Raw genomic sequence first — 17,595 nt, forward strand, 5'->3', positions numbered from 1 at the left:
ATTAAATTCAGTGAGATAAATTAAATCCTGTGGGAGGACTTTAAATTCAATAAGGGAAAATTATTGACTTTGGAAGTGTGGCATGTAATGTTAAATCAACCCTTTCTTTTCCTTGTTTTTAATTTTTGTGGGTATTTGTTTTGTTTGGTTTGGGTTTTTTTTTCCTCTCCTTGCATTTTGAATGGGTTTTTCCTCATTTTTTTTCTTCATCTCAAGTTGTTGAAATTGCCTTACGCTTCTCAGCTTTCACATCCCTGTCTCAGAAATCAATTATTTATTTATTTATAACAATAACCTAATTCCTCCTGACATTATTTATCCTCGTGGAAGTAGCACAAGGGCAGGCAAAGGGTGCAGAACTCTGGATTCACTGTGGTACATGTGGCAACACCAATCCTTTTTTCACTTGAGGTGGTTCTTCCATGTTGTGAGTCTCCCATTCATTTCATCACCATTCCCTGAGAAGTCACAAAGCTTTTTAAGGCTGGTTTTAAGTCTCTGTGGAGTCAAAATTTTAATTTTGAACCCCCAAAGCCCCTGGCACTGCAAAGTTCTGGCCCATGGTGGGTCCCAAACCCAAGAGTCCCATGGCAGAGCTGCTGTTTGCTTGCCTTGGATGGATAAGGCATAAAAACCAGATGAAATAACCCCTGACTTTGCCCTGCCAGCTGCTCACAGCTGGATTTTAATCCACTGATGGAAAGAGCTGGTGTTTTGGGTCCTTGTCCTCAGGCATTTTAAAGAGTTGAACTCTCGGCAAGGTAATTTCTTCTGGGGAGCAACCACAACTTCTTCCACCTCTCTGCTTGCTTCTTGCTGACCAAACTATGAACAGGACTGAGTTTCATGGTGTGGAAGCTTGGCACACTCTGGAACTTGAGGTCCTTCGTGGCATCTCAAAGTTAATGCTGAAATTCTTGGTTGTTTTTATTGTTGTTGCTTGAAAGTGGTTTTGAGATTGAAAGGAATGCTGTCAGAAACGTGAGTTTGAGCTGAAGTGGGAAAAAGAAGGGTTGTTTCTACTGAAAAGGCTGAGTTTTCAGTGAGAAATTCAAACTTCTCATCAAAAATATTTACCTTGATCTGCAGCACATCTGAGGGGAAGAGGCTGAGGGAGCTGGGAAAGGGGCTCAGCCTGGAGAAAGGAGGCTCAGGGGGAACTTTCTGGCTCTGAACAACTCCCTGAAAACAGACTGTAGTCAGGGTTGGGCTCTTCTCCTTGGTAAAAAGTGAAAGGACAAGAAGAGATGGCTTTAAGTTGCACCAGGGGAGGGTTAAATTGGATATTAAAGGGAAAAAAAAATCACAAGAAGTATTACCAATCTTCAGATCAGGCTGCCCAGGCTGTGGAATCACCACCCCTGGAGGGATTTAAAAGCCATGGGAATGTGGCACTTGGGGACGTGGTTTAGGGGTTGCCTTGGCTGGGTTAATGGGTGGACTTGCTGACCTTAGAGGTTTTTTCCAAGTTTAGGGTTCAATGGTTTCAACCAGCTCATGCCAGGCTGAAACAGAAAGCTGACCTCATTTCCAACAGCAGTACCTCAGTGCACCCAGGTGGTCAACGTGTCCTGCAAGTTGTCACTCACACCATGACCATCCTAAAAGGGCTCTAAACCAATGGATGATCCTCTGGGACACGCTGGCACAGTCTGAGCCTGGCTTTGTGGCCGGGAGGTGGTTGCAAAGACCTTCCACACAGGACAAGCCAGCTCCAGGAGGACTGGTGGAATGATTCCTGTTGAGCCACCAGACTGGCACCCAGCCTCTGCAAACCCTGCTGGTATCAGGCTTTCCTGACAGCAGCTCTGAGCCAGGATGTGTTTGGCTCCCAATCAAAGTCCTGGGGCTGGCAGCTTTATCTGCAGAGCTCCTCACAGCCCCAGCAAGCCTCTCGTGGCCTGAGTGGATCAAACTGGCCAAGGCAGGGTTCTCCGAGTGTTTCTTGTGGACCCAGGGACAGGAAGAGCCCCTTTCATCATGAGATGGCAATTCCTGCTGGCTCGGGCAGAGAGAGCTTTTCTTCTGGCTCATTTCAGTGTGCAGTGTTCTCAGCCCCTATTTTGGGATAAGAGGTGATAAAGTATTTTTTTCAGCATACAAAGCCTTTTTGTCCTTGCTGCATTCCCTCTTTTTTAAATTTCATTTCTTTTTACTTACGTCAGTTGCTTCAAGATCAAAACTCCATTTTCTGGAGTACACAGCCACTCTGGGCTTGGAGATATTTACACATTTGCTCCTATTTTTCCAAGCACGAGTGTGATCACTGCATTATTTCCCTGTAAAAAGGACCAGGAGGGTGTGTGTGTATGTGTGGATTGCAGGCTGGTTGTGAACACCTCACAGGAGGAAAACATGCCCCAAACCCTTTCATCTCAGAGCAGATGTGTGATAACAACTTTCTCAAGGAGGCAGACAGAGTTTGGGTGCGTTGCTAATTCGAGCTGCCTCAAGGGGAAGCCCCCAACCGTGCCAGCTATTTTCAGACTTCAAAGCATTCTCCCTTGTGACTGATCATCCTTTTCCCATCCTGGGAGAGAGGCTCTGCTGGAACCTCTCATGGATCTCCGATTTCCTTCTCAAAAGCCTGAAGGGAGCTGCTCAGGGCTCCGCTTTCCAAAACCGCCTTTCCTCCCACGCTGACCCTTTCTCCCCCCTAACAAATTGCCATCGGAGCAGCAGCCAGCCCTGCACAGACACGGACCCCAAGCTGCCCCAGAGACACGGTTATCTCGCTGTGACAAAGGGCCAGTCTGGCTCTCTTGCTGGTGGCATTATTTGAAAAGGTCACCCAAAGACAGTGGCTTGACAGGCTGTTTTGAAAAATGCTAATAATAGGCTGTCCATCGGTCTCAGTGCATTAATTAGGCTGAGCAGAAGCAGAAGTCTTGCTGTTGCACAGTTCCCATTCTTTTTCTTTTTCTTTTTCTTTTTCTTTTTCTTTTTCTTTTTCTTTTCCTTTTTCTTTTCCTTTTCCTTTTCCTTTTCCTTTTCCTTTTCCTTTTCCTTTTCCTTTTCCTTTTTTTCCCTTTTCCCTTTGAATTTTATTTTAAATTTTATACTGTTTTTCTTTTTCTCCTTATTCTCAATCTTCTCCTTCTCTGTTCCTTCCTTCTCCTTTCCCTTTCTTTTTCACCACGGTATTTAGGTTTGATTTTTGTGATCCTGTGCATGTGCTGATTCTTTTTATAAATTTTGATTTGCCCCAGAATAGCTGCTCTTTTCTGCTTCAGCAGCTCCGAGCGTGCAGAGCACAGGGGAATGGTTGCAGCACTTCCCCGAGAGCAGCCCCAGCACCCCCAGGGTTTGCAAACCAAGAGATTCAGCTCCAGCCCACAGGGACCAGCTCTGGCTGTGTCAGGGCATTGTGGCACATGGACAAGGCTCAAAAAAAGGAGAGGGAGGAACTTTTTATATGGGTAGAGAGTGACAGGACAAGAGGCAGCAGTTTTAAAGTGGCACAGTGCAGGTTTGGGTTAAATGTGAGGAAGAAATTGTTCCCTGTGAGGGTGGGGAGGCCCTGGCACAGGTTGGCCAGAGAAGCTGTGGCTGCCCCTGGATCCCTGGAAGTGTCCAAGGCCAGGTTGGACAGGGCTTGGAGCAACCTGGGATGGTGGAAGGTGTACCTGCCCATGGCAGGGGGTGGAACTGGATGAACTCTTAAGTTCCTTCCAACCCAAACCATTCTGTGATTCATTCTATGATCTGCAAGGAAAAGTGTTCAGGCAGGAGAGATGACAAGATCAGGGATGAGCCCATGGCACAGGCCACAGACTATGAGCCCAGGGAGAGCTAAATCCCAGAAACAGCCTCAAGTAACAGAAACTGCAATGACTTTATACTTTTTTCAATCAAAAGTCCACATCATTTCAAGTCCAATTCCACAGCCACCCTGGGAAACGTTGCAGTTTTCATTTACCACTTTGTAAAGCTCAGGCTGAGCTCTGACAGGTTATTTATGACCCTTCTAATTCCACACAAACCCCTTTTTCTTGTTGACACTCTGGGTTTTGTGGATGGGGGGGGTTTGGTTCTGCAGTGGTTTAAAAATACATACACAGGAAATGCTTTGTTGAATCAGAGTGAATCCCTGAGCAGAGGTTGTGGTGAGCAGGAAAGTGGGGTTGGTGGAAAGATTGGATTTGGGGGTGGGAGGGTGACAGAGTGTTTTAGTGGCTGAAATGCCCCACCATACACCCAGGTGTGCATGGAGCCACTCAAGGAACAACCTGGACTCAAAGGAGTTAATTCTTCTTCCAGATCACTTGTTTGTGGTTGCACTGTACGATTTTCCTGCCTCAAGTGACCGTGACCTGGAGCTGGTCAAGGGGGAGAAACTCCAGGTCCTCTCCAAGTAAGTGACGTTCTGCCAGGAGGAAGTTCAAAGATGAGCACAGGGAGGGTGGGAAAGGGGAGACCTTGGGGTCAGCCACCTCTTTGCAGCTGACCAGAGCTAAGCCTGGGCCTTGGCTTTGCTCCATGGCCTGGCTGTGGGTACCCTCTTCTCTCTGCATGGTGACACTTCCATGGGTCACAGATGACTCTGGGGCTGGGTATTGTCCCTGCCCGGGTGCTACTGGGACCCTCTTTGCTGTCAGTGCCTGGTGGGTGCAGAAGTAGCATAAATAACAACAACAGAAAAAAAAAACAACAACCCAGCTCCTGTCCTGTGTTTGTGCTGATTCTGCTTCTGCAAAGGATGTGGGTTGGGTGTAGTCAGAGGAAAGGACAGGACTGAGCCAGATACTTGTGAGGTTTCATTTCAACTTCTTCTCAAACTCACAGCAGAAGAGGCCTAGTCCACAACAGGGCAGAGGTGGGTTTGGGGCTCCCAGACCCTGTAGGGCTGCTCAATCCTTGACTGCTCTGTGAAGTGGCCTCCACTGTGGGTTGAAACCTGTGGGACAAGGAGATGGAGAATCCCCCACATGGGGATGAGCTGGTGGCTCAGCCAGCAGTGACACTGCAAGGTGAGGGATCTGGAACACAAAGGGAGGAGCAGAAAGGACCCCAATGCCCTGTTCAAGAGACAAAATAAACCCCGTGGCCCAGATGGCCCTCCTCTCACTCAAGGTGTGTGGCAAAGGTTTGGGTTTGTGGCTGCTCCACATTCAGGGAAAGAGATTGTCACCTCCACAAGTCCCTGAAACACCAACAGCCTCCAACCCGGTGTTGGTCCTAGGGAATCCAGAGGGAACTGCAGAGTGGATTATGGAGTCCTAATCCATTTGCAGTGCTCAAAACCCACAGTCCACATCCTCACAGGCTCAGCTTGTCACCAAACCTCCTCTGGGCACTCACACCTTTTCCTCTGCTCCCTTTGCAGCGAGGGAGACTGGTGGCTGGCAAAGTCCCTCAGCACTGGGAGGAAAGGATACGTCCCCAGCAACTTCGTGGCACAAGTGGACAGTTTGGAAGAAGAGAAGTAAGTGGGAAAGCTTTGAGAGGTCAACACGGATGCAGTGCCCTGGATCTCAGCAAGCTCCAGGAGGAGCTTTACTGATGGCAGCAAGATGTCACTGCTGGGCTGGATGGCAGGAGGGCTTTCCTCATCCCAAACAATGCTGCCCAAAAGCTGCCCAAAGGACGAGTTTTTAAGCATCATAATGGTGTGGAAAGGAAGGATGAGGTTGTTATGGGGAAAGTGGGCAAAGGTTCTTGTCCCGTTGATTGGACTCAGTGTGGAAAACAAGGATTTGGGGGTTATGGTGGCAGTGCCAGGGACCATCCTCTGGTCCCACTGGGCCAGTCCACCCATACAAATACTGTTAAACCCCTTCACCTTCCTAGAGAGTATCCATATGTAAACTGGGAATCCCTGGATGGGGTGCAGGTCTTGGATCTGCCAGGGGCCACACCAACAATTGAACAAGACAGAAAATGGAGTGCCAGTGCCAGAGTCACAGGGATGTTTTTTTTAAATGGGCCCAGATGCAGCCTCCCTGCAAAGGAGATTGAATGAAAGACTGGAATCAAACGAGTTTATTTTGCCTATAATGCAAACAGAAGGAGAATTTCTTTCCATGAGTTATCCTCCTCTGTGGCATTCAGCTCTAAATGATCAGTCCTGCCTGCAATCTCTTCTTGGAGAGACCCAACCATCAATGAGTTCAGCAGATATTCAGCAGTGCACAGAAATGTGGCTGAGACATAAAAGCTCTTTGTACCCAAAGCCTGAACTTCTCTTGTGTATGGGATACTGCACATCCCATCTACTCCCCACACTCTCTGAATTTCCAGGCTGTGAAACAAGACCAAAGTGAACCAAATCTGGTGTTAATCTACCCAAAACAATCTATTACTGCCACTTTCCAGCAGATAAAAAAACCTACTTGCCAATAAAGACAACCCCCAGTTTCACAGTGTAATGATTAAAAAAAAAATTACTGGGAAGATTTCCATTTATTTTTTAGAGACTTTCTTTTCAAGCCATGATTTCGCCTTTTCTGTCTCCCAGGTGGTATTTTAGAACTCTGAGCAGAAAAGATGCTGAAAGGCTGCTGTTGTCTTCTGGGAACAAAGTTGGCTCTTTCCTTGTCCGGGAGAGTGAAACCACCAAAGGTGAGATCCGTGGATCAAAATAATTCCTTGTTGTTGCTCAAGCTTGGAAAACCTTCAGCAGGGCTCTGGGAGTGAGCTGGGGGGTTGGAGGGCACAGATTTGCTCATGATGCCACTGAGATGTGCAGTTTTGCAGTTTTGCAGATTTTTGTTTCAGCTGTGGTGAGAGTGGCTCTTCCACCAGAGTTCATGGCAGAGACACAAGAACACAAATAAGCAGATTTTCCAAAACAGTTTAGGGGTTTTCTTTTCCTTTTCTTCCCAAGGAAATGTCTTTTTTTTTTTTTTTTTAAGATATTTCTCCACACTCTCGAAAGAGCATTTCTCCTGTTTGCAACAGAAACTTGCAGAATTTTAGAAAAAAAGTCATTTTCCTGGGGGGAAATATGTTTTTTCCTGATAATCCCTAGCAAGGGGAATTCATACATACCAGAACTTTTGGAAGGAGAGTGACTGGAACAGGATAGATGGATTTCATCCACTTTCTTTCCATATGAACATGTCTGACTTTTGAAAAAATGATCCAGTGAGGATGGAAAGCCCAGAGCATTGTGGCCAATCCTCTTGGGCAGTGGATATAGTTATTAACCATAATATAAAACCATGTAATTTCAATTTCTTTGTTCTGTGCTAATAATTCATAGAGGCTGGAAGATAGTTTAGGTTTTCTCATGGGAATTCCATATTGTTTCTTTCCTACTTTTTTTTCCTTGCTTTGTCTGGGCCATCATGTGTGCTTACAACAGGAGGAATTGATGCTCATGGTGTTCCCATGGTTCTGCTCTGAACCAGATCCATGGATAAATTCAGGAAAATGTTTCAGTCTTGCTGTCATTTGGCTCCTTTCAAATGGATGCATGAATCTTTCCTTACAACATGGAAAAAGGTGCTTTGTGTCTTCCCCATAGGATCAAGGAATTGTTTAGGTCGGAAAACCTCTAAGATCATGGTGTCCAAGTGTGACTTGTTCAGTGGAGAGCTGGAGCATCCATCTGAAATCACATGGAACTTTCTTTTGCTTGACTTCTTTCCCAAATACTTCCAAAGGCCCAGGCCAAAGAGCAAGAGAGGGAACAGTCTGGTTCCTCCATCCTACAAATGGCTCTTTCTTGTCTCTTTTTTTCTCCTATTCACAAGGGAGGTCTGCAAGCATCTGTTCCTTCCACCACGAGTTGTTCCTTCCACAATTTCCAGAAAATTAAATCGTGCCAGGGCCTGGATTCAGCAGCTGGAATCTCATCCTCCTGTATCTGTCTCCCTCAGCCACCAGGCAGTGGGGCTGTGTCAGACTGCAGCACCCTACTCTGAATTTCCTCACTCTGCCCCATGCCTGGACTCACCTCCACACGGCCCTGCTGAGCTGATGCCAGGCAGGAGGGCTGCTGTGCATATGGATTTGCAGCTTTTTGCAGAATTTTTAGGGGACATTAGGCTCAGGAAACATTTAAGAGATTTGTTTCTAAGCATTTCACTTCGTAAGTCACTTTTTCTGCTGCGTCTCAGTTTCCCTGCTACCTTTGTGGTGCTTTTGCAACGATCAGGCTTGGACTTATCACCACATGCTGCTCTTTTATTTATCCCATTCCTACTCTCCCTTTGTTTGCTGGGATACCTGGGGAGCTGGGGTGGTTGTTCAGTGCACACAGGAAGGGCAGGGAGCAGCACAAAGCAAACACTCCTGTGCTGAGTCTGAAGATCTGTCCACACATGATCCTGGTCTTTGTGGCATCTCTAGGTGCCACACATCCATGGGATCAGACCTTTCCCTACGCCTGTTCAGGACAATTGTCTCCAACTTCTGCAATTATCTGGGGTGTGGGTGGGTCTTGGGGCTGTGGTGGAGTCCTGAAATCCAAGGAGAAATCACCAGATTCTCAATGGCCTCAAAGAAGAATGAGGTGTGGGACATTCTGCATTAGCAGATGTGTGTTCCCCTCCATGGAAGTCTCATGTGAGTCCCAAGTGCTCAGATGTGTCCCTGCCCGGTGCCTGTTCTGGTATTTAGGATAAAACATGGGTGTTATTCCTTTGAACACCTCATCCTCTGAATCATCTTGTGTGCCCAGCTCCTACCTGAATGACCTCGTTTGATCCATCTGAGCCACAGCTTCCTCCTCCCTAAAGAGAGAGGGAAAAGACAAAGCCAGGCATCTCCAAAAGTGCCATGCAGCTGAATTCCCTGATGAAAGCACCCTGTGACCCACCAATAGATGTCCAGAGCAATGCCATGGAATTAACTCTGCCATTTCAGCCCCACTGGTTTTTTTTGTTTTTTTTTTTTTTTTTTTTATTATTTTTTCCTTCCCCATGATGTGTGTTTTCATTCACTTGGCACATCACCAGCAAAATCTGGCCATCAGGGACATGCCCTGGGCTGAGCTAACCCCCATTAGTGACCTAAACTGGGAGGGGTTGTCTCATACTGGGATGTCTCAGGCACAGCGGGATGGGTTCTGCACCCTGACCAGGAGCAGCACCTATTTATTCCCAGCCCATCCTGAGCAGAGTCTCGTTTTCCTGGTGGTTTGAGATGCAGAAACTCTGCAAATCTTCAGAGCCAACATCCCTCAGAGTCCACGAAAGGCACTTCCAGCACCCCGGGAAGAGGGGGACAGTGTGGGGAGCAGGCTGGCAGTAAAATCATTGGTGGAGCACCGTCCTTGCTGAAGCTGCTGCAAATAAACAAAGTCCCTCTGATGTCACAGTCATTCCCAAAGCTGCAGGAGCACATTCCCCCGGCTGTGCTGAGCCATGGGCTCCTGGGTCCTGGCAGGATTCCTGCATCTCTGCTCCCAGCAGGAGGGACCTCACTGAGCTCAGCCTCTGCATCCAGCTGAGCTCCTCTGCTTCCCCTTGGGAAGGATTTAAGAGGCTGCTGAGGACTTTAGGGACAGGAAATGCGCTAAACCATGTCCCCAGGTGCCACATCTACGTGGCTCTTAAACCCTTCTGGGGATGGGGACTCCATCACTGCCCTGGGCAGCAGGGCTGGACAACTTTCTGATGGAGAAATTGTTCCATAAATTTTGTACTCTGGACTCTTTGCCAGCCCAGGTCTGTGCCAGGGTGTGGTGGAGGACTTGCAGAACAGGTGAATGTCCCTTGTGGCTAAGGAGTGAGAACTCCTTTTGCCTATCCTGGATATCATCAGAGGGAATTAGGAGCCAATGATTTTCATTTTCTGCTGTCACTGGGAGCAGGGACCAGGTTAGGACAGGGCTTGGAGCAACTGGTTTAGTGGAAGGTGTCCCTGACCATGGCAGGGGGTGGAAAAAGATGAATTTTAAGGATTCTCCCAACCCAAACCATTTTCTGATTTTATGAAGGAAGAACTGAGTCTCTCCAGCTGCAGTGCATTGCCTCTGCACAGCAACTCCCAAGGGAACAATAACTGGCCATGAGAGTGACAGGGGAGCTCCACCATGCTCCCTGCAGCAAATTAAACTGTGACTGGGGCTGAGATGCAGTCATTAGGTTAATGACAGCGTAAGAATTAACACTGGCAGCGGAGAGGTTTGGCTTGTTTCTGTTTGAAAGGTGAAGCAGAGTTTAAAGGGTTGATGAGGCCTGGAAAGGAGATTCTGTGGGAGAAAAGTATTTTGGGTGCAACCACACTGGCAAAAGAGGGCAGGTCTCCTCTTCCCTGCTGACTCTCAGCCCCCAGACACCCCATTGCAGACATATTTGTCATCAATTCCTGGATTTCCTTCTGCAGGATTGTTTGGCTCCTTCCTTGAGCTGCCCTTGCCCTGTAAAAACCCCACACAAACCCTAAACCATGTTCCAGGCACACCAAGAACCCTCTTTGTCTTGTGCCACATGAGCCCAAATCTCTTGGGCTGCTGCCTGGCCTGGGCAGTGTTTCAATCTCTTTGAAATTAAAACATCATCATCACCCTCAAAAGCAATTAATGGAAGTTAAAAATAGTTAATAATAATAATAATAATAGTGTAGTAGTAATGGTAATGATATATAGGTGTTGTTGTCATCATATTCTTCTTCACAGAATCATTTAGGTTGAAAAAGATCTCTTAAGATTATCAAGTCCAGCTTTTGGCCTTGATATTCATTATCATTATTTTGGAACTTGGGGCCATGTGGGTACCACAGAGGAGCCAGCAGAGCCATTTCTTTGCCTTTTCCTTGAGGTTTTATTGCCCCACTGAAGATGTTTCAGGGCTGTTTCTCAGTTGTTCAGCTGCAGGACTGATCAAATCAAAAGGGATTCTCATTTTGTCTTCTGCCTGACTTTAATGGAGATGGAAAGAGAATCAGAAGGACTTCCTCTGCTGAGGAGACCACCACATCAAATCTGAGGTTCCTTGGCTCTGCATTTAAACCACCAGGTTTTTCCATGAATTTTACACCACCAGATCTGGTCTGGTGCAGGAAGGGAGTCCCCTCAAAATGATTGGGAAAACTTTAGACTCTTCCAAACTTTGCTTGTAAAGATTTATGATCATTCCAACAGAGCAATTATCCACAGAGATGGCCAGTTTTTTGCTGCTTTTTATAAATACAAACGGTTTTCAGGCACAGTGTAGGGAAAATTGCTGATGCTGGGATGGAGAAACACCAGCCAGTGAGGATTTTAATTTAATGAACTTTCCCCACATGCAGGATTAGAGTTTCAGAGTTGCTGTGGATGGCCTTGCTTCTTTTTATGACCCTGCATGAACAGACACACACTTTAAAACATGTATAGCCTTGCCTTTTCATTAAAAAACGTAAAAAATCAGTAGTTTATCAGCCCAGGTGACATATTAGACTTAGAACAGCCCAGCAGGCTTGTAACAACTCATTCCAGAAATATGATCCAGACAAAAGGGGAAAAACCTCTGCTAAGCTGCCTTGAATCACACTGACCCAGGCTGGAAGCTCAGCTCTGCAGCAACATCTAGTGATGCTTTTGTGCACTAAAACCCACCCTCTTGGTTTGGATTCTCATGGAGAGAATGGCAGGTTGGCTGAGCTCCCTTGAAGCCCAAAAGGGACAAGATTCCAGATGGGAACCTCTAGATCTGGTTCAGCCACGGTCACAAGTTTGTGCCTGAACAAGACAATTCTCCCAAATCTCCCTTCTGTACCTCCCCCAGCTGAACCACTGACCTTGGCACAAGGTTTCATAATGTTTAATCCAGAGGAGAATGGCTCTAAATGGCTTTAAATGGTTTTAATTGGCTTTAAATTGAAAGAGGGCAGGTTGAGATTTGATGCTAGGGTGAAATTTTTGCCTGTGAGGGTGCTGAAGCCCTGGCACAGGTTGCCCAGAGAAGCTGTGGCTGCCTCTGGATCCCTGGAAGTGTCCAAGGTTGGATGCGGCTTGAAACAACTTGAGATAGTGGAAAACGTCCCTCCCGTGGCAGGAGGTGGTGGCACTGGATGATCTTTAAGGTCCTTTCCAACCCAAACCATTCTGATTTCATGATGCTGAGGTCAGCAGAGCTCAGATGGGAATATGGAGCTGTGGAAAGACCATCCTGACCTTGGGAACATCTGATTGCTCTGCCTGGAGAGGTGCTGCTGATCCCCACAGCGCTTCCATGGGGCTGTTGGCCACAGCACAGGCAGGAGTCACTCCAGGAAGCCTGGACAGCACCAGCTGAGCTCTGATGAGCTTTTATCCTGTCCCCTCGCCTCGGAGAAGTGTGCAGCTGTAAATTCTGGGGGACTTTCCCTGGAAAGGCACCAGGCAGGGCTGGTTTGCAGCTGTAGACAGCCAAGGAAAGAGGAAGGATCTGATCCCTGGGGTGCAGCTTGTCCTCACAGCTCCCTCTGTCCTTCTCCAGACGCCTATTCCCTGTCCGTGAGAGACAACGACTCTGCCCACGGGGACATCATCAAACACTACAGGATCCGCTCCCTGGATGGTGGGGGGTACTACATCTCCCCCAGGATCACTTTCTCCAGCCTGCCAGAGCTCATCCATCATTACAGCCGTGAGTTGTCTGCCTTCCTTCGTGGATTTGTGTCCCAGAAAAGAGCGGGGACAGAGGGAGGATGGGCTGGGGAGACCCCCACAGCTGCTCCACCTGCTGTCGTGGGCCAGGTGGGATCCTACAACCAGAACCCGTGTCCTGGTTTGCATCCTAGGGAATTGTGAGGGTGAGCTCTGCTCCCAGCCTTAAAGTCAGGGAGAGTCTCCCATTAGGAAAGGAAAGAGGTGAATGATGTTTTGATATACAGGAGGGATCCAGGGTTTGGAATAACTGGGCAGGATAATTTGCTCCTCTATGGCTCCTTTTGAGCTTTTCCCTTTGATTGGGATCATTCTGGGTGCCTTGATCCCTGTGGCCAAATTTTTAATGAAATCACAGAATTATAAAGGTTGGAAAATCCCTCTAAGACCACTGAATCCAGCTGTTCCCCCTGAACTGCCAAGAGCACCACTAACCCATGTCCCCCAAGTGCCACATCCACACAGCTTTTAAATCCTTCCAGGGCTGGAGACTCCAGCGCTTCCCTGTGTGCCTGTGGTGGTTTCCATGGGTTGGTTTTTCCTGGCAGGTGTGGATGGAGCAGGAGGAGGAGGAAGTTTTCTCTGCCATCCCACTGAAGTGTCCTGTGCTTTGTCCTCATGCAGAGAAAGGGGATGGGCTGTGCCAGCGCCTCACAGCTCCCTGCACATCCCTGGTTCCCCAGAGACCCTGGGCCCAGGACGAGTGGGAGATCCCTCGGGAGGCCCTGAAGCTCGTGAAGAAGCTGGGCAGTGGACAGTTTGGGGAAGTGTGGATGGGTAAGTGGAATTTCCTCCATTCCAGGGGAAAAAAGAAGACATAAAGAGAGGAGGTGGAAAGCCCTTTTATTTCCCGAAGGCAAGACTCTTCTGGGAGTGGGGACCCTTAAGGATGAACACTTATTTATGAGTACACACACAGAAGTAGCTGCAGGATTCCTGGGAAGGACTGGGGAGCTCCAGTGTTTGCACAGATCCGTGGTTGAGCAGGGATTTCACATGGGATGGGTGTTGAAGTCACTATTTACTCATCTCTTGGGATATGCACTCATTCTTCCTGGGAATCCTGGGCACAACTGTAGTGATGCCAGTGCTCCTGTCACACCCTGTAGGGTACCTGGGTGACATTTTCCTACATTTTCTGCCTCCCTGTTCCACTTTTTACCCCAGATCTCCATCCCTGGTGCCTTCCTGACTACTGCTGATCAGTGGGAGAGGAAGTGGGGGCAGCTCAGCTTCCTATGCCACCCACTTTGTGGTTGCTGATTGCCTTGGAAATCGAGATTATGGACAGGACCAGGCTGAGTTCACGTGCTGACTGCACAGCTCTGCCTTTTTGGATGGCTTTTGGATGATTTGAGAGCCCAGCTGGTGGGAGGCCCCAGGGTTTCACCCAGAAAGGGTCTGGCAGGGTTGTGTGAGGATGGGCTCACTGCAGGGACAATCCCTGATGCAGCCTCATGGATTGACAGCTGTGACATGAGTGTGACATGAGCTTCTCCTTCCACACCTGCTGGCACTGGGATTCACCACAGGTTTCTTTGTGAGGGATTCAAGCTGTTACTGTGGTTTTCTGCTCCACCACCTCCTCTTCTCCTACACAACCCCACAGAGCCTGCAGAGAGCCCCAAAATTCCTCAAAACATCATAATCTCTCCGCAGGCTACTACAAGAACAACATCAAGGTGGCTGTGAAGACCATGAAGGAGGGCAGCATGGATCCTGACGCCTTCCTGGCAGAGGCAAACCTGATGAAGAAGCTGCAGCACAACAAACTGGTCCGGTTGTACGCTGTGGTCACCAAGCAGCCCATCTACATAGTGACAGAGTACATGGCAAATGGTAAAAAAACCCCTCCTGGAGCTCTTTGCTGGGCTTCTGCAGAGCCAGTTTGGTGATCTGGACAGTGCTCCCATGCAGAATGAGGGCAGGCAGGAGGGGTTTTTACCAAATCTGCAAGGAAGTGACCCAAAGGTTTGATTCTAATACAGAAAGAGACTTTCTGTGTGATGAAAAAACAGTGGTGATGCTCCATTTGAAGGGTATTTAAAGTTCTCCTCTCCACCGTTCTCACTGGAAGTTTGTTTCAGGTTTTTTTTTTTAGAACTCCCCTCATGGTGAAATTGTCCTTTCTTTTCCCCCTCTTGTTTGTAATGGTTTAAAGGATGAATGCCCAGCAGTTTGCAACAGATCTGTGCTAAACAGGGGGGAATTTGGGCTGATTGGGAGCTTTCCTAGTGGAAGATGCTCCAGTGGATCTCCATTCTTATTCCTCAGATTTTCCTTAGGATAGAGGCAGATTTGTTTCATATATTCAAAGAAGCCCCAGGGAAAAAAAAAAAATTATAGATTATTCAGAAGAGTCACTGCAGTTCCTTCTCTCCTGCAGGGTGTTTGCTGGATTTCCTGAAGACAGAAGAAGGAAGCCAATTGAATCTCCCCAAACTCATTGATATCGCTGCTCAGGTCAGTGAACAGTCGCTGGGAAAACGATCCAAGATTTGTTATTGCCTCAGTGGAATTCCTGTAAGCCTGAAGTCAGTCAGAGCAAGGATTTCCTGGAGGAAAACAGCTCCTCCTGGTGTGTTCTCTTAGGGATTCTCCTCATCGCTCTTGTGTCCATGTGCATTATCAGTTCTGTCCTTAGGGCAGCTCTGTGATAGATTAGTGCAGGGCTAAAGATCTGGAGTTTGAGGGTTTTTTGGGGGGTGGTTGAGTTTATTTTGGTCTGATTTTATTTGTTTTTATTTTCTGCCTTACTCAGCAGGAAAAAAAAAAGTTTCTTTTTCTTTTTAGCAAAAAGGATTAAAAAGCTCAGCAGGAAAAAAAAGTTTCGTTTTCCTTTTAGCAAAAAAAGATGAAAAAGCTCAGCAGGAAAAAAAGTTTCGTTTTCTTTTTAGCAAAAAAGATGAAAAAGCTCAACAAAGAGACTCTCAATGCAGGACCAGAAGTTCTGCCCTACTGATGGTGAGGCAAAAAGGATGTTCTGACCCTCAAATCTGGGAATATTGCTCTTTAGGAAAACAAACTTTTAAGCATCCCCAGGCTGCAAATCTTAATAGTTGCAGCTGCACTGCAACACTTTTATCCAGAAGTGCCTCTAAACACAAATAGGGGAAAATAAAGGAAACCACATGAAGAATGAGAATGGCAAAATCATTGCTCTTTGGTCCCAGCTGTTGACAGAATTTGGCTCCTGCAGAGCAGAGTTAGGCTAATTAGGAAATATTGTGAGGAAAAAAAATCCTGAAGCATCAGGCTGAAAAAAAATCTGGGATTTATCCATAAAATCACTCAGCTTCTCTTGTCAAAGTGGACTTGAGGAAACAACAAAATTTCCTCAAAAGTTTACTGGTTCCAGCCCTCATATAGAGTTACTTTTTAATGAATTAAGAAGTGGAAAATCTTGAGGAAATGTTTTATGATTGTGAAAGACTTTCCTCCTCGCTTTAACCAGGATGAAAAAGATTTAAATTCTTTGAAGCAGTGCCACCTTGTGTCATTTTTACTTTGAACTTTCCACAGGGGTGCAGAGGAACCTCTTTCTGTTCCTTCCCTCTTCGCTACTGATAAATTCTCCGTATCTGCAGCTTCATCACTGTTGTCTGTGAGATGTTATGGGGACAAATTCACCCTCCCTGTTTAGGGTATTGGACTTAATTGCTTCCTTCCTTCCCTCCTGTCTTGAAATCCCCACTTCCCTCCATCTTTCGTTGTTTCATTCCCTCTCTTTCAAATTATAGCCTGTGGTTTGTGTTAAACTCCTGAGGATAAGGAAAATTATCCCAATTAATGTATATTACAGAGCCCTTGGGTTTGGTGGGAGCATTCCCCAGAAACTGGCAAGGATGAATTTCTGTGCCGGAGGAAACTGCTGGAGCCAGAGCAATCTCTGGGTGATTCAGAGCAAAGATTTTGGTCAGTGTTAGAGAATTTTGGAATCACAGAATGGTTTGAGTTGGAAGGACCAGAAAAATCATCACATTCCAACCTCCTGCCATGGGCAGGGACATCTTCTGCTATCCCAGGCTGCTCCAAGCCCTGTCCAGCCTGGCCTTGGACACTCCCAGGAGTGCAGCAGCCACAGCTTCTCTGGGCAAACTGCACCACACAGCAGGACTGGGATAATTGGACACAGACCAAACCCCCACACCCCAATCATGCAAAACCCACAGAGGTCCCCCTCAGCATGGGGTAGGAAGGATTTTACCCATCCCTGAGGCATCGGCATCAACTGCAAGAACAACTTTCATCCTTCCCTCTCCCACCCCAGCACCACCTCCCCAGGGCAGGGACTCAGACATTCCCTGGGTATCTCTGGGAGGGGGAAAGGGCAGCCTACTGAGCTATTTTGCAATCTGTTTTTCTGTGGTGCTGGGGTGACATCAGAGCCCACCAGGCGCCCAACCCTCTCGGGCGCAGTTTCTGATCCGATGACATCCGTGGGAGTTAAAATTAGAACAGTTTGGGCCGATGCACTCGACCCTGTGGTCAGTCTTGAGGGCAAATGCTTGAAAACACTCTGGGCTGGAACGGGTCGAGCACCAGGTCCTATCTCATTAACATCAGGAAAGGAAATTACATCAATTTTTCCATTTTCCACTGCAGAAACCAGCCCTTGCACTAGAGGGGTGTTGACACAGGTTAGAAATGCAGCATTGGAAAGTACGTGTGAGTATCCTGTTTGAAACCACATGTGAGTTCTGAGGCTCATGTGAATCTGCATGGAGTGGAAAATTGCTCTGCCTTCACCCACAGGCACTTGAAAGTTTTAATGGGTGCTACCCCTTGCTGGCAGGGGCTGCAGACGTCCTTTCACCTTCCCAATAAATTACCCAGTCTCAATCTGAGACTCAACCTGGCAAGCTCTGTCTTCTATCAATCTCCCTTTTCAACCCCCAGCACTCATCAATGAAATATTGCTGCTGTCATTGATAGAGGCTCATCACACACCAGCTACCTCAATTAGATTTTAGGAATTAATTCTTCCCTGTGAGGGTGAGGAGGCCGTGGCACAGGTCACTCAGAGAAGCTGTGGCTGCCCCTGGATCCCTGGAAGTGTCCAAGGCCAGGCTGGA

At 47.4% G+C, this 17,595-nt stretch overlaps 1 protein-coding gene across 2 annotated transcripts in view; it reads left to right on the forward strand.

Annotated features, from left to right (window-relative positions):
- The window catches only part of BLK (BLK proto-oncogene, Src family tyrosine kinase), a 45,786-nt gene that overhangs the window by 21,733 nt on the left and 6,458 nt on the right, over positions 1–17,595 (forward strand). For both annotated transcript variants that reach the window (XM_066314621.1, XM_066314622.1), the window contains exons 4-10: positions 4,261–4,354; positions 5,327–5,425; positions 6,458–6,561; positions 12,351–12,500; positions 13,145–13,297; positions 14,180–14,359; positions 14,907–14,983. In XM_066314621.1, the coding sequence (XP_066170718.1) occupies positions 4,261–4,354; positions 5,327–5,425; positions 6,458–6,561; positions 12,351–12,500; positions 13,145–13,297; positions 14,180–14,359; positions 14,907–14,983 (857 nt within the window). The remainder of the gene's footprint in view (positions 1–4,260; positions 4,355–5,326; positions 5,426–6,457; positions 6,562–12,350; positions 12,501–13,144; positions 13,298–14,179; positions 14,360–14,906; positions 14,984–17,595) is intronic.

Source organism: Sylvia atricapilla, chromosome 3 (genome assembly GCF_009819655.1).
Source record: "Sylvia atricapilla isolate bSylAtr1 chromosome 3, bSylAtr1.pri, whole genome shotgun sequence".
NCBI classification, from domain to species: domain Eukaryota; kingdom Metazoa; phylum Chordata; class Aves; order Passeriformes; family Sylviidae; genus Sylvia; species Sylvia atricapilla.